This window comes from Anopheles stephensi, chromosome 3 (genome assembly GCF_013141755.1).
Source record: "Anopheles stephensi strain Indian chromosome 3, UCI_ANSTEP_V1.0, whole genome shotgun sequence".
Lineage (NCBI taxonomy): Eukaryota > Metazoa > Arthropoda > Insecta > Diptera > Culicidae > Anopheles > Anopheles stephensi.
In genome coordinates, this window is record NC_050203.1 from 74353189 (window position 1) to 74369324 (window position 16136).

The window sequence follows — 16136 nt, forward strand, 5'->3', positions numbered from 1 at the left end:
ACATACTACAAAAAAAAAATCTATTTAAACAATGGGAAACTCAAATTGAATTCTAATCTAAAAATAAGATTATTCTCTATAAGGAAAAAATGTTTAAAAAAATCTTAATTTCAAAATTTATAGAAAAAGCGTAAAAAACTGTTAGAAGTAAAAAAAAAATCGGGACGAACCCCAACAATATTAGGGTAACAGTCGAACACCTTGTGAAAGCGTCAAAAATCCTCGGAACACCCTGTAATTTACTTTCGAAGTTCTAGTGAATTTACCGAGAAAAAAAAACAACCACATAATATATTTCACCCCATTTTTTTATAATAAATGAGGAAAACCCGCTCGAAACAGGCATCCCGTTTTCCTCGACTCAACCCATAATACTTGTATTGGCTGTAGAAAACAGAGTCTCAACTGCATTTACACCCAAAAAATCTCTGGCCTGACATTCCCAAAACGAGGAGGCTCTCGGCATGATTTACATAATGTTGCTTCATTCCGCACCAAGAGTACGGTGGGGCTGAATTAAAAAAAAAAAAAAGATTTCCATGGAAATACATTTCATACATCTTCCTCTGCGTTTCGCTTTCATTTAAAGCTCTGCAATTAAAATCCACAAAATTTGTTAAACAAGTCTTGTTTCCGCGGTGGATACGCAACAGATGCGGCTGCTGCTGTTGCTAGTAGAAACGGGCTCATTAAAATAAAATAGAAAATAATTTTCCCTGCGGGTGCACCCGAATGTGTGCGATTCCGGGCATCGTACCGTGCGGCGGCATGATAAAATAATTGAAATCCTTCTGTAATAACTCATTCAACCGCTGACTAACGGATTAATATAATAAAAATCGTTAATTCCACATCATCAATCATAAAATCGTTTGTTGATCGGCGGTCCCTTCTACGCCCAACTATTTCGCTGCCCGGATGGTGGTGACCCGGTCTGGCGCTCTTCTGCGCAAGGATAACGAATCATTAAAAACATTTCAATCCACACAGACAGCAGCTTGGATGATGACCTGCTGTACATCACACAGAAGACTGACGGAGCGCGATTGCCACCGAAAAAAAACGATACACCTTTTGTTTCTGTTGGACAAATGTTCTGCCTGCTCCTGCCGTTTTCCCCCACACACACCCAAACCCAAATGAAATCGATACATTGGCCCGGTAGCTATTTTGTACGTTAAAATCGCACCAAACCTTTTTTTATTTGAATTTCCACCAACGGATTTCGCACACGCACCAAATCCAAATCTCAATCAATCGATTCAATGGGCAGGAAATGAATGGACGAAAAAAATAAAATACATCACCACCACCCAGAGGTTACCAGGTCTAGGGGAATATACATTTTCAATTTAATTAAACGTAGCAATTAATTCGATTTCACTTAGGCATCTGCTTGCGCTCCATTTGCCGCGCTTGCACGATTGATTGGAAAGCTCTCCGATCGGTGTCGAAAATGTCGAGAAGCCGCCGCCGGCACACAAAGCGATCGCGCCCGTCGGGATCATTTAATGATAATGATTTTTCTATTGCACAACGCATTCTGTTTCATCTTTAATTTTCTAACACGCACACATCTCTACACCGCAAACCCGATGCTTCATCAACAACAAACGTACGCTAATTGCAACGGTGCCACATGAAAAATGTATCATATTACACACACATTTAAAATGTGCATCCGACATGGCGTCGTCGTTTTGTCTACTCGCAGGCACACATCAAATCGGAATATGCTATTATGTTACTAATTGCGAAATATGTGTGTGCGCAACTCAATTACTAAACCCCCGCGCTTTCCGAGTTTGTTAATTGGGTGCGATTTTTTATTCGCCACAAGCAGCAGTAACCGGCACGGCTGTGAATTTAATATCAGTAATAGATTCATGAAACTATAATCGGGAGTCATATTTTTTGTTTTGTTAAACAAATGTGCTCCAGTGTGGACGCTAGCGTGGACTTTAACTGATCGCGTCGCTAGATTGGATTGCGAATCCGACCATTCGCTAGACCGACCACATCAGTAGCATTCATTAAACTGATATAGAAATAAATAATGGATGGAAGGATGCGTACTATCGGCTACGGCCAGGATACATTACATATTGGCGTGCTTAATGGAACCGAGCGGAGGCTCCAGCTGGACTCGACAACTAGATATGCCATTTTTGACTCCACTGCTGATAAACACACACACACACACACACACACACACACACACACAGAGGCGCATTGTGTGGTGAAAGCGATAAATAAATAACCCATTTTTTATCTCCCACCCAACGCCACACAAACCAACCTCAGCTTATCACCCTTTCTTCGGAGTCATAAATCAAATCGGAGGTTTGTGGTGGCACACTGTTCAACCCGATCCGACCCCACCGAAAGGGGTTGGAAGGGGTGGACCTGACGCCTCATCATCGACTGCATAGTCGCGGCAGACCCGGTTAGAAGATACACGCTCTGGCCACAGTGTTTCGCGTTCTTTAGCTAGAGTGTTGGCCGGCTACACGTAAACACACACACATAAAAAAGCGATCCAATTCAACGACTGGTACTGTGCTGTTTGAATGAAGTGTTTTATGGTTGCAAATACAAACATGATTTATTCGATCGATCGAACCGCCGGCTTTTACTGAGACTTTCGACCACAAATTGCTCCCGGTGCCCGGAGAGCTTATGGTTTCACTTATTGCGTGTTTCACCGACAGACTCTCACACACACAGCACCTCGCTACAAAGCGAACTAGAAAATGGATTAATACATGGAATTGTAACCGTAAAAATGGGGCTGACCTTCAGTTGCTCCTTTCTTGAACAACACAAAAGAAGCCTTTTAATTGTTCACACTTTCATTAATCATTTTTCACGTAGCCCTTCCAACAGAACGGAGGGAGGGGGTTTAATCGTAACCTAGAAAGAAAGAGTATCACATCCCACTCACCTTAATTGCACCGATCGCGGACTGTTTGGTTGCGAATGTTACGAAAGCACAGCCTTTACTCTGCCCGGACGGGTCACGCAGTACCGTACACTCCTCGATGGTGCCATGGCCCGAGAACAGCTGTCGAACATCGTTCTCGTTATATTTTTTGCTAAGCATACCGACGAACAGCTTGCGTTCTGTGAAGTGAGAGAGATAAAAAGAAAGAAAAGTAGTGGATTAATCGATTGATCGACACTGGATGGAGGCGCATGGTACCTGGTAGTAAAAAAATGTAAGAATTATATAATAATTAGAGTTTTTATATCTAATGATACTATTTTTGTTATCTAGAGAAACTATCGGAGAGTAAGCTTGAGAGAAAAAAAAATTACAAGTAAGATTTACTTGAATAGTACTTGAAAGGTTAAACTACTGGCTTTGTTCGGTTAGTATTCCTCATCAATTTAATAAACCACTCCCGAATTGACAATTTAATGCCTTCGTAGTGTAATCACCGTCACTCTTCTGCTTCTCTCAATCGGATCGCCTATATTTGCTTGATCCGATAATCTTTTCCAAGTCATTGGTTGACAATAAACACGACCGGCGACGACCCCGACTGCCTTTGTGGACACAGACACCACACACTGAGGCTCGCTCATTCGTATGTTGCCGACCCTAGACGGTTTGGAAAAATTATAAAAGAAAATAGCAAACGTTGCAGACAAGTATCGCAAGGAAAAAAAATATTAACGAAATCCTCTTATAAATTTAATATCCCTCATCAACTAGCAGATGAGCACGTCGTTCTTTCGTCGTCTGGTGTTGGCTCAGCTTTTAAAACTTGGAAAGCGTTTCGTAGAGCTGGTAGATTCAATAAAACACAGTAAACAAGCGGACTTTCATTGGGTGAGATATTTAAAGAGAAGTTCAATACGAAAACCTTTGAAAATAAAGGTGTAATGAGACGTTACAGAGATACGATCCATGTAAGAGAACGTTTGAAAAACTCTGGTAAATATTATTCATTTAAATAGTGGGATTAATGCTAGACCCGTAATATTCCATTATCCTTTTGAAACTTTCCCTTAAGTGGTTTAACATAGATTTTGTAAATTTTTAATAAAACTATATTATGTTGAAGCGACAAGTGTACTAAAAAGAAAAGATTATCCTTATAGCAGCATTTCAAGTACCTGAGTCCCTTATTTTATTTATTCCCCCATTATCCTTAAGCTGCGCCCCGTTCGCTCTCGATATAGAATTTTATAATGGCAAAATTATACCGCACAATCTGTTGATTGCTTAAAGTGCCTAAGATGAACCTCAGAGTACACACACCTCACGCTAGACGCGCGCAGGCCAAAACACCATCTTAAGCCGCACAGCTGGCCGCATCGCAGTTTGCCTCGAGATGAATTGTTTTTCCATTAGAACACCAAACACGTACAACACTACCGAAGCGAGCGTGTGAAAGAGATGGAGTTTTAAAATTGCTAGTTTAAGCATTTTAAATCCCGCACCGCAAGAGCAAGTAAAGGCACGGGGAAACTTTTATTTTTATTCAAACCTAATAAAACCGAAACCTCTCGCTCTGGCTAGCTGCAGCCAAATGTTGGTAAGAAAAATGTGTTTCCCCCGTTTATGCAAATGGCCATCCTACCCCCTTGCTGCAATGTTGCAAAACGAAAAGCAAACGCAAATTCCACCCCGTACACGGGCTTTTCTTAAACACCGGACACTACGGGGGGTTCTCGCTCTCTCTCGCTCTCTTAGCTTAATGGACAGAAAATATGAGACCAATTTCCATGCAGCGGCGAGTACCTTCTTTTTGCACGGCGGGATTATGTCACCTCGAATCCAAAGCACTCGTTTCAATTTCACATCCCAGTATTTTCGTGCCGAAAGTCATTCGATTGTAGCCGGGAAAAAAAAAGCGCACCGTCCCGCTAGACGATGATCATATTTTGAGTCTATTTTGCAAAGGGTGTGGTGTGATTATGATACGCTTTGTTATGTGGCGAGCAAGTGCAAAACCCGACAGTGTAGCTTAAGCGTATGCTCCGGATTTCGAGCAGAATGTTAGGGCAAGAGATGGAAAAAAAGTGCTTTACGTTTATTGGCATTCTAACACGGGTGATTCGATTTTTCGACGCGAACGAACGAAGATGGGAACCATTTGTGACAACTGTAATCCCGGTTATGATAATAATCCTTTAGCTGAGAGCAGGACAAGGGGGCGAATGAGTTAATTGAGGTTCGTTTGTTTATTGATGACGAAGGGGGTTAAGTTGATAGTAAGTGAAATCTTTCGTAGATTTACGAGAGTCGTCTTCCACATTTGGAACTTACTGCCAACTTTCAATAATTCCACGATGAAGACGCAACTAGCTTCAAGCTTCCACGAAAGTAGCCACAAAATAGTGAAAGATCTCAACAAACTCCTCATGTGCTATAAACCCGCTCAGGCGTGGTCTTGTTTGCACCGAAATTCCTCATCCAGATACAAAGTCTGACGAGCACGGGCAATGGATTAATTCTTGTTTTTCCACCGTACGTACATCGCTACCACGAAACCATCAACATCATCTAGCTTTGCAGTTTACTTGGCGCTGATGGCTCACATGCACGAGCTGAACAAAACTTTGAACCACATCGGATGCATTTCATCCGACTCTCCGCTATGTGGCAGAGCAAATCTTAGCCGAACTGAGACGAAGTTGGTCGTGTGGTTCGTGTGGTTTGTGTACCGAGTTTACCAATTCGGGCGATGGAACCTCTCTTGCGCTCTTCCCAAAAACCACATCCAGTAAATGCATCCCAATGAGCTGCAGCGTAATAGGGCGAGCAGCAGCATTGAGCCAACACACTCCTATTATTAATCCGACAAAACATTCTCCCGATCGGCGAACGATTTGTTGTACTTGCCTTTAAGCAAGATAGACCATTTTTTTTTCTTCATTCGTTTTGTTATCGTAACCATTACAATACAACTCTCAAGGATGCAAAAAAAAGCCCAACTTCAGCCAACCGAAAACAGTGCTGTAGGATTTCCATTTTGCGGTTCAGAAGGCTCTTAACAACCATCACGAATAAGACAAGCAGCAAAACAGGCTCGGTAAATGGAGGAGCAGCGCTTTTCCGACGTAGTCTTCGAAGTCATTCTACCCCGGCTGATTCTATGCAATTGCCACGAGGGATGGGTTACATGATGGGAAACGATAATGAGTCCTTTCGGGGGGTGGAAACATACACAAATCCTCAGCTTCTAGCTTCTGAGAGTTGAGGTAGTCACAAGCCTGCTGCTGCTACTGCTTACTACCGTTTTGGATGAATGATGAGAACTAATACGGTTTTGTCTTTTCGAAACAACGAAATTGCGTGCACAAAAGCAGGGCGGGCTTCGGACTCAGAAACGGAATCAGAATTCTGAAAATACTCATCACATTACAGGATAAGCTGTACACCGACAGCAAAAAAATCTCCCTGAAGAGAGTTGGTTCGGATGCATCAACAGAAAAAGGGGGGTGAAGCCGACTTTCACACATCCGGATAATTTGAGTACTTAGGTAGGCCCGGGAGGAAAACCGTTTCGTCTAACCGTCAGCATTGCGCTTTGAGCAAGTTGAGGAAGTTCCAGGCTCGTTGAGAGCTTATTGTTTCTTCCAGCGGCCCGAGAGCAAAAGACCCGACAAGATGATGGAAAATTATGGCCCTAAGCCTAGTCAACCATTCACAACTACCACTGCCAGGCTGGTGGTGATGCACCATGTTCATGGATCGGCTTTTGCTATCGCCCTCCCTCGAGCAAGCCAGCAAGCGGAATCATCCTCCGTTCACCGATATATGTATATACCGGAAATTGAAAGCAGAACCGAGCTCCCCCTGTTTGGGCTGCCTGCCAGCTGCCTGGTCCTACAAAACCTATCATAATTTCCACAAAACTTCCTCCCCCCCGCCCGGAAAGCAAAACCATGCCGGGTAGTAGTGATGGGCTTAGTTTTATGCTGTAAAAAGCAGCAGCCGAGCCGTAGCCAGGTTAACTCTTAATACGCCACTAATTGGCAATTAGTGCGAGGAAAGCGCTTTTCAAAATTCACCATACAAGGGAAATGGATGCGTTTGTTTCGATTTTCCTCCTACCAACCGTCCCCTTCCTCTCGTGCAATCGACGAGAGAGGGAGACAGCGAGACATCACGGACACAAAATCCAATGTAGCGAATAGAGAGAGCGAACGAACATCGGGGGGGATTTCTGGGGACTTTGATAGAAAAGCCCACCCAGAAGCTTTCTGGCGTATTTGTGTGTGTATGTGATCGTTTCCTTTCTTGCAGATGGAGGTGCAGATGGCACCCCAGGGGGGTGAGATATTATATGCCCGATATTCATTTCCGCGACTCCTTTTCACGCGACACAACAATGCAATGCTGAGCGCCTTAACGCACCCCCCCATTCGATCTTCACCAGCTTGGGCAAAGATGATTTATTCACGAACGCGAACGCGATGTGTGGGCCCAGGAGAAATTGGCACAATAGAACCAAGGGCAATTCCCCGCAACGCAATTCTGAACGAAAATTGACGAATGAATGGCGCGAGTTCGGTGCGCTATTCAAACTATACATCGCATCTGATTCGCATGCTATCTATTCACGATAAATAAATCCAAAAACCCGGGCCGATGCCGTATTATGCGTGCTGAAATTATAATTGCTGATACCCTGGTGTGCTGAGCTGAGAGAGAGAGACAGAGAGAGATAGCACAACGGGTACAATTTTCTAGCTTGTTAGCGCCCGCTTTGTGTTTATTGAAATTATAAATCCTCTTACCAGGAATTGATGTGAGGGCGTCGAAATTTGAAGCTCCACGGACACGCTGTTGCTAAGGTAGTGTGCATTGTGTGTTGATTCCGATTGCGTTGAACCGTTTCAACACAACAAACCTCATTTTAATGAGAAATAGTTAACAATCTCTAACAAAGCGCAACGCTGGGAAAACAAGTTTTGATGTGGAAATTCGAGAACTGTCAGTTACATCCCGATGTTTTGATGCAGGGCTACCGACTATCCTTTTAAATGTTGCTTGCTTTTCTAAAATTCGAACGAGTACTGTTGGCAGAAACAGCACACATCTGTAGCTATCCTTAATTCGTTGAAAAACCAAATATTTCCTAATGCTGACAGAAGAGAAAAGCATGCGAAAAAAATGGGTTCTAATAAAGAGCCGTTTATGGCTCACGATCGGGTGTCGGAGTGGAACATTCGCCCGTGGGGACGGGCACCAGTGAAGCAAAAGTTTAGGGAAAACATACGCTTTTCCAAAACCACAACCAGGCACGAGAAAATTGCATGCTGATAATCCGTAGATAACAACAGCCGGTCGGCCAGCCGGCCGCTCGGTCGGTCGGTTGTTATCCGATACTTTATTCGATGTGCTCGCCGACCACCACAAAACAACCAGGTGGTTGGTTATGTCCATTTTCAGCCCCATTATGCGCAAGCATTACTCTCCTCGATGTACATTGAGCTTTTGTGGGTACAAACATTTTCCGATGAAACAATAAACTCACCTCACACTCGCCTGATTTTTTTCTCACTCTCTCTCTCTCCAGAACCCTATCATCTAACGCTTCAATAGAGCAAGCAATTAGAATTATGATTCCAGGACGGATACAATGTACACACACAGACATACTGGGATTCCCTTCTTTTTCTTCGGGGATAATGCATTTTCCCTCCCATTTGGAAGCAGACTCTCCAGATTTTAACGTTCGCTAGAAGCGTTAGGGCAGATCAACTTTATGAGTCGGGTTTTATGAGGCATTTTTGTTTGGTTGTTGGTTTCTGCATCATCCAAATCCATAACACGATATGGGCGATGAATTTGTATGATGATGATTTCTCCCCACCGGGGCTGGCTCGATATCGATGGAGACGCCTGGTTGCTCGTGGCGAAATTTTTTTTATTACCATTCGGAACACACACACACACACAGTAGTACAAACAAATGCAATCGTTTCGAAATGAGCAAAACCTCATCCCCGCCTATCGCCGGTTGATTGGTTATCATCAGGTTTTGCGCAACGCCGTGCCCGCGTGTCGTGTGTGTGATGGTTATGATGACGCGCCCCCGGTGGAAAATGGGTAGTGAAAAATTATCACTACCAATTCCATGACCTGGTCAATGCTTATGCGATAATGATTCGCAAATAAATGCTCCCCGGCATTCGGTGGCAGTCTGTGTTGCGCGTTTGTGCATTTATGTTACGCGCTCAGCGATGAGTGGAAAATGCTTGTTCAAACGGGGTTCGGGGTGGTTGATATGGGGTCTGGGAAAGAGGAGTGGAGGGCTCTACCATCTGCGACGAGACGGTCGGGGGTATCAATTACGCTAGCGAAATATACCCGTCAGCGCAAATGCTGCAGCAGCTGGTTCGTGGCATCGCTGCTCTGTCTTCCGGCGTTATCTCCATCCTAAAAGCCACCACACCGGGCACACATATTGCACGCCACTAAAACTCGCTGAGATTGGGAGGGGGAGTGGGAAATCAAATACGATTTTCCGATCCTCGCTATCTCCACCTCCAACCACCAAACCGACCAGTGAACCCAGCATACATACATTGTGTACTAGGCGCAGGGATTCCCTTACCCGGGCACACAGCAACACTTCAAAGTTTCGCTTTGTCATCGTGGACCGCGCGCGATTCGCGATTCTGCTGGCTGGCTGGCTGGCTGGCACACACAAATATAAAGCTCATCCATAATTATAACGATAGTGATTTGTCAAAATCCTACAATCTCATGTACGCGCGGCCATTTACCACATGTCGCCGGCGGGGCATTTTCCAACCGTGCGCAGCGTAGCAGTGTTGTGTACTGTGTGATATGACGCGAAAACGATACCGATCTTCGATGTGTGGTGTAGTATTGGGAGCACAAATTAGTTCCAAGGCAATTTGCAATCCAAATTTTGTCTCAAGGGTCCCTATTATCCATGCATCGATCCATTTTCTTTTATAGTCACCTAAATTGAAAATGTTGCACACAAAAATCCGAAGACCTAGTAAAATGGCCTATCCTTCAAATTCTAACTAATAAAATCCTTCAATTCAAACATATAAAATGTCGTTGAAAGACCTTCCATGGGATAGTGTGGTTGAAGCAGCTCATAGTAGACAATTTCTTGCAGGTCCCACCAAATATACATCGATTAAGAGGAAATGCTGAGATATCCGTACGTTACCGTTAGAGTTGAGTCGAATGGTTCTTTTGAAAAAGGAGAGGCCATCTGCAGTCTGATTCTTGACTTGAATTCAGGTCTCCCAGAAACTTTGCGATCACTTTGGCCGAGCTATCTGATGTGAGTTGATCTACGTAGTGAGGTTGGAGCTGCTTTGCGAGGTACAGTGCGACTTAGTGAGGGAAGAGCTAATTTTTGAGGAAATAGCACCGTTACTTAGTTACAGAACTACTGCTCAACATTGGAGCTTAATTTTTTAAATAAAATATCGCCCAAAGAAAATATGTTTTATACTCTTCAAAGCCAATCAGGTGTGACAGGGAAGCCTAATAAAGTCACTTTAAAATGGCAGTATTGAGTAATTAAACAACCTTATAAGAAGCTTGTGGTCACGGGTTGATATCGAAACGCGGCGAAACTATTTGTGCTCCCTAATCGTAGTATTAGTATGTGCTATCCTATTTAGAAATCCTTCCCATCCTGGTGTCGAGAACCAATTTCGCTGTCTGACGGCGCTACCCAACATACAAATGCGGAAGCGAATCCGGTTTCCCTCACAGCGAGCGCGAGACGCAGAACAATAGCATAATAAATGTGCAAACAACGCTGGTGGTCCGTGCTGGGATTGGTAAGGTAAGAAGCATTTTCCACCCGGGGAAGCACTGGAAGCTCGTCAAACACCACACACGCAAACACACCGAGGTAGATATGGGGAATCGGATGATCAGTGAAGTAAACATATTTTTCCTTCTCTAACCCTCCAAACTACTACACGGGAAAACCATGCTCACTGCTGACTGACAACGCTGAGCCGCTGCTAACCGGAGCGAGGAAAATGCGGGCGGTAAGACCAACCAGCCAGCCAGCACACAAAACGGCACGGAAGTGTTTGTTTTCCACGCGCGCATGAGATGCGCTTTTCCCAGTGCTTTATCTTATTTTCGACTGAATCGACCGAATCGACGGGAGTAGTAGTGCTGCTGCTGCTGCTGCTGCTCGCGATTGGAACCTCAGCCAGCCGTAACCACCGTGAACAGCACAGAAAACCCCCTGGCACAGCATCCAGCACGCGGGATTCTATTTGATAGTTGATTTTTCCCACTCTTAAATCAACAATAACGAGAACAAACACAAACAATCGCGGAAATGATACGTGGCCGCCGCCATTTATCGTCACACAACAACAACAACAACAACGGCGGTTCTTGTGTTGGGGGCCACTTGATGCCAAACGAGCTGTATTGTGTTGTGTTGTCGCTTTCCCTGGTGCTTTCTGAGGGAAAACAGTGGGATTTTTTTTTGGTCGGCCAGGACCGGGACTGAGGACTGAGGGACGGAACTGGAATGAGACTTACACATCTCTCAGCGTTCACACATAGCCCGTGGAAGTAGAGCATGGCAGGATAAAGGAAAATATTTACATTCCAGTTAGAGCGATGCGAGAAGAATTGGTTGTAATTACATGAATTAGGAGGCGTCCCGTTCTCTCACCCTGGTATCAGCGGTCGTCCTGTCGTGTGTCGCCGTAAAGGCAGTATTGAAGTTGTTGATGTAGTGGCCAGAACACATTGGAGGGAAAACATGCAACAGTGTCATCTTCCCTGTTTTCGACACCACACAACAAGATGGATGGAACTTCCGTCCAACGGGGCCATTTTCTTTCCACCACTCGCTCGCCATCTCGTGTCCCTCCCCCCCGTATCATTATAAACAGATTTATACAGATGTGTACATATTTGTGTGTGCGTGTGAGTGTGCGGACATACCGCACTATCAATCAATTTGATAGCAGGAAGGCAATGGTTTCCCTGGCTGGGCAGGGGAAATCCCTACGAAGAAGCCTTGCAGCGAATTTTCCTCTTGCGCGATGATGATGACGGTGACGACACGTGCGCTAATGAGATGTGAAAATGATGCCTGAACTTGTCGCCAACGTTCTAGCGAGGCACGACGCTGAGACACACTCGCTTACATTGATAACAGGTTGTAATGACATGGAAGATGATTTTTCCCGGAAGCCTGACAGTGGCACAGTGAATAGCAGCACCGGGAGCCGTCCGCATTGTCATTCATGGCGTTTTAGCTTCGGGGAAACTAGCTAGTTAAGAGTAACTAGTTTTTGCCCCGATCCGGACACGGGTCCTGTAATTGAGGGATGGGCAGCGCTAAGTTGTTCCGGTGAAATTTGGTCCAGGCAGACAGACGACACAATTCAATTAGGAGGAAGGAGTTTTTTTTCTGCTGAACTAAGGTAAATGACAGGAACATTAATTGATTTATGTTGCATTTTTTTTCGGTGGTGAAGTTATCTCACATAGGCTTTATAGGATATTTTGGCCCCACGCCATTAATATTCAAACTCCAAAACTGAGCGATTCCGCGATCGAGAGGAACATATTTAGAAGGATGTTTGGCCCCACCTTTGTGGAGGCCTAGGAAGAACTGCGTTTATAGCTGAGGCATGTTATGAGAATGATACCGAATAACCCAGTCCTTCAAGACTTTTTAGATCATTCGCGTGAAAAGAGGTTCAAACTATGATAGACTGATTACTTTGATGAATCCTCCAAAAAAGCCTGGAGATATTAGGCCGGCAGACAACGGCGCTTGTCCATGATCAGTATCCAGGACTTCTACAGCAGCTTAGTCATTGGATCAATACTACTTATCCTTTATTTTCTTCAAGTTTCACTTCACTTGTACCAATTTAATGCAATAGCTTCATTTTTAATATTGAAAAACGTCAAACCTAGTTAATAAAGTAGCCTCATCGCACAATAGTGCCATCGAAACGAACTAACTTTTAGATGAACTGCTTTCGAATTCTATAGAAATCCACCCCAAAATCCGGTGGAAGCAGAAGGAAAATGAGTGAAATTTATGGTGCTGAAAGTATGGAAATCTTTTGCAACGAATAAATTCCGACCAAAAAAGAAGAAGAAGAAGAAGAAGAAGAGGCGAATGTCGTTCCGATTTCCGTCTCACGTATTTTGCTACCATTTCTACTTGCTGAAAAGAGTTTTCACTCCCCGCTTTGCGCTGGATAAGAGTGAAGCTAGCAGAAGAAATGTGTATTATTCCGATAGTTTTTTCCCTCCCACTCTATCTGTGCAGCTTGAAACTTGCTATCTTCATGGGTAATGGCGGCTGCCCCCTTCTAGATGAGGGAGCAGCAATATGAGCTAATGCGTGAATTATATTCATACGGCATCGTCTTGGTAGCTTCACTACGCAACCTTTTGTCACAGGGCACACGTCAGGAGGGCGCGTGAGAGATCGTGGGGAAAGAGTTCCGTTTATGAAGAGGATTCCTTTCCCCCCTTTTCCCCCACCTCTTCATGCATACTTCAACGCACTACTACACACGCGGTTCAGATTGCATATATCGACAGTTTTTCCCCCCTTCTGCTCCGTAAAAGTTGACGTGCGTTGAAGGGGCTTCATTTAATGCGCTGAAAGGCATTGGGAGGCGCATCAGTTGTGCCACGTAGGGTCACACAGGAAGGAAGCTGTTCTTGTACTTCGAGCGACGCAGAAAAAAACAGTAAAAATGGGGGTTGAGTTAATCTCCATCCTCATGCACCGTTGCAAATGGTGCTCGAAAAGGGGGTGTAAGATTTATATGACGAGCCACGGACCCCTTTTTGACCTACGTCAGAGAGGCAGCAGAAGCAGCAGCAGCAAAAAACTATGCAAATGAAGTATTGAAGGAAATGAGCGAAAAAAAACGTGAGCTATTGAACCGAAACGGATGTACGTAACTGATGAAGGCGATGCGTTTGCCCATCGACGAGCAGCATACACACGTAACATCAGCATAAATTGGCCATAAATTCCAATGTATGTTATATAGTCTAACACCGATTTTGTACCGTTTTGGCGTAACTATGATCCATGTTTTTGGGGTTTGATTTGATGTTAGTTAAGAGCAAAGAAGAAATAAAATTATTTGACTTAAATATAATAAAAGAGCATCATCCAAAATCAAAAATAACGAAAAAAATTCGTATAAAGATAAACATAATAAAATTTAAATAAAATAAACGATTAAATAACAAAATTTTCAAATGTAAAAAACTGAACAAAATAGTGAAATAACAAAATGTAAATAAAATAGCAATAAAAAAAAATACTACAATAAAAAACTTGTTTCCCAAAATTTAATATAATTATACACCGTGGTCATTCAAATTTACCAAAAGTAAAAGTAAGTCAAAAGTACAAGTAAAAAAACAAATATTTATTTTATTTATTTATTATTACGGACTGATGCCGTATTGACTAAAAAAAAACAAATAAATTAACAAAAAAATGAGAAATTAAACAAAAATCAAAGAGAAACAAAAACATAAAAAGTAGCCAAAAAAGTAAATAAAAAAGGAATTATAGAAAAGAAATCTAACATAAATTTTAAACTGACCTTGTCCAAACGTGTCATAAAATTAGAACGTAAATTTGCATGCTAATTTCCCCCCCAATGTTCTTATCTCCGATTTGTGCACTAAAACTTTCCAGTCCGAGAGAGCAAGTGATCTCATTTTAATGCCTGTCCTGACTAATCCCAGTGGGCTAGCGAATCCGGAAGCCTCAACAGAGAGAGCGAGCGAACCACCATCCTTCCTAATGGTGGCAGCAGTTAAAATGTAATTAAAACCATATGCGACTTGACTCTTAATTTTTCCTGCCCCTTGTGTGTTTGGTTCGCTGTCTCTCTCACGCTCGCATGCCAGTGGCGAGCCATAATCTGGCGGCAGCCCGACGACGGCAGTTGTAAATGCTGATCATTGCCATCAAATTTTACGACTCTGGCAAATTCTGAGCCACACAACACAATCCGCGAAATCCACACCGCTGTGCAAAGCTAATGCCGTCCGTCCGCAATGACATGTCCGCGTGTCCGGAGTGTACGCGCACCGTGTCCGACCCGTAGACGACACACGCTGCTCACGCTGTGTCCCCCCCCCCCCCCCCCCCCCCATCAGCCAAAAGGGGGACACACCAGCCAGCCAGCCAGTCAAATACACCCGTTGGTCAGCAACAACCTCGAGTGCGGAGATCGGTACCGCTGTTGCACAAATTGCACAATTGCACAATTGCACTCATTGCTTCCCGGGCTAATCGTTTGTCATCGCGTCGTTTCGGAGTGCCTTCCTCTCCAATGCAGTTTGTCGGCGTCGTCGCGTTTCACTGTGCGGTGGTACAATCGGCAAAGGAAAGTGGAGCTAAGCGATGTGGAAGTAGCAAGCAATTTAAGTTGCATTTGTCGGCTTTATGGCTCGCACTCGCACAGGAGCACTGCATCACGACCATTCTACCGAATAAAATTCCAGCCCAGTAAAAACACACATTTTTGCGTAATTTTAAATCAAGTATGGGCACCGCTTTTAGTTGCTGAAATTTTGATGCCCTTGGGAGAAACGTTAGTGAGGAAGCACCAACACGCCACACGTGTGAATTACGGCGGATTGATCGATCGACATTAATGTTTTAGCAGACCCGGTTTTTTATGTGCCCGATGCAATTTTACGCCCGTACGTGTCACAACTGCCATTTGGAATTGCGAACAGTGCTTTCTCATGCTTTGCGTGCCGCTGATTAGTGTGGCACAATCAAATTGGTTTCGCCGTGAGTTTAGAAGGATCGGATCGGTCGCACGGTGGTACAGCGCCACTCATTAAATCTGCAAAATGTTCACCTATCAATTCATATTTAGGGGCGATCGAAAAAAAGAGGGAGAAAAAGGGGGAAATAATTTAATATCCGTCCTTACCGGTCGCAAAGCACACACACACACCTGGTTCGAGCGTAATTGTTGTGCTGTGACAACGAATGGATTCGGTGTTTTCGGCATCAATTATTGTTGAAAGCTACCCAACCGACCAACGAAACGTTCGACCATTAATGATTAATTTAGCGATATTGACGGATCGTTTGGGAGTATTTTATTTTTAAAAGAAGAAAATTAAA

At 43.9% G+C, this 16136-nt stretch overlaps 1 protein-coding gene across 12 annotated transcripts in view; it reads right to left on the bottom strand.

Moving 5' to 3' along the window:
* Window positions 1–16136, bottom strand: part of LOC118510739 (CUGBP Elav-like family member 2) — a 280203-nt gene that overhangs the window by 17278 nt on the left and 246789 nt on the right. For all 12 annotated transcript variants that reach the window (XR_004906058.1, XM_036052957.1, XM_036052964.1 and 9 more), the window contains one exon: window positions 2945–3123. Coding sequence is in view for 11 of the 12 variants with exons in the window: in XM_036052957.1 (XP_035908850.1) it covers window positions 2945–3123 (179 nt within the window). In the remaining variant the exon portion in view is untranslated. The remainder of the gene's footprint in view (window positions 1–2944; window positions 3124–16136) is intronic.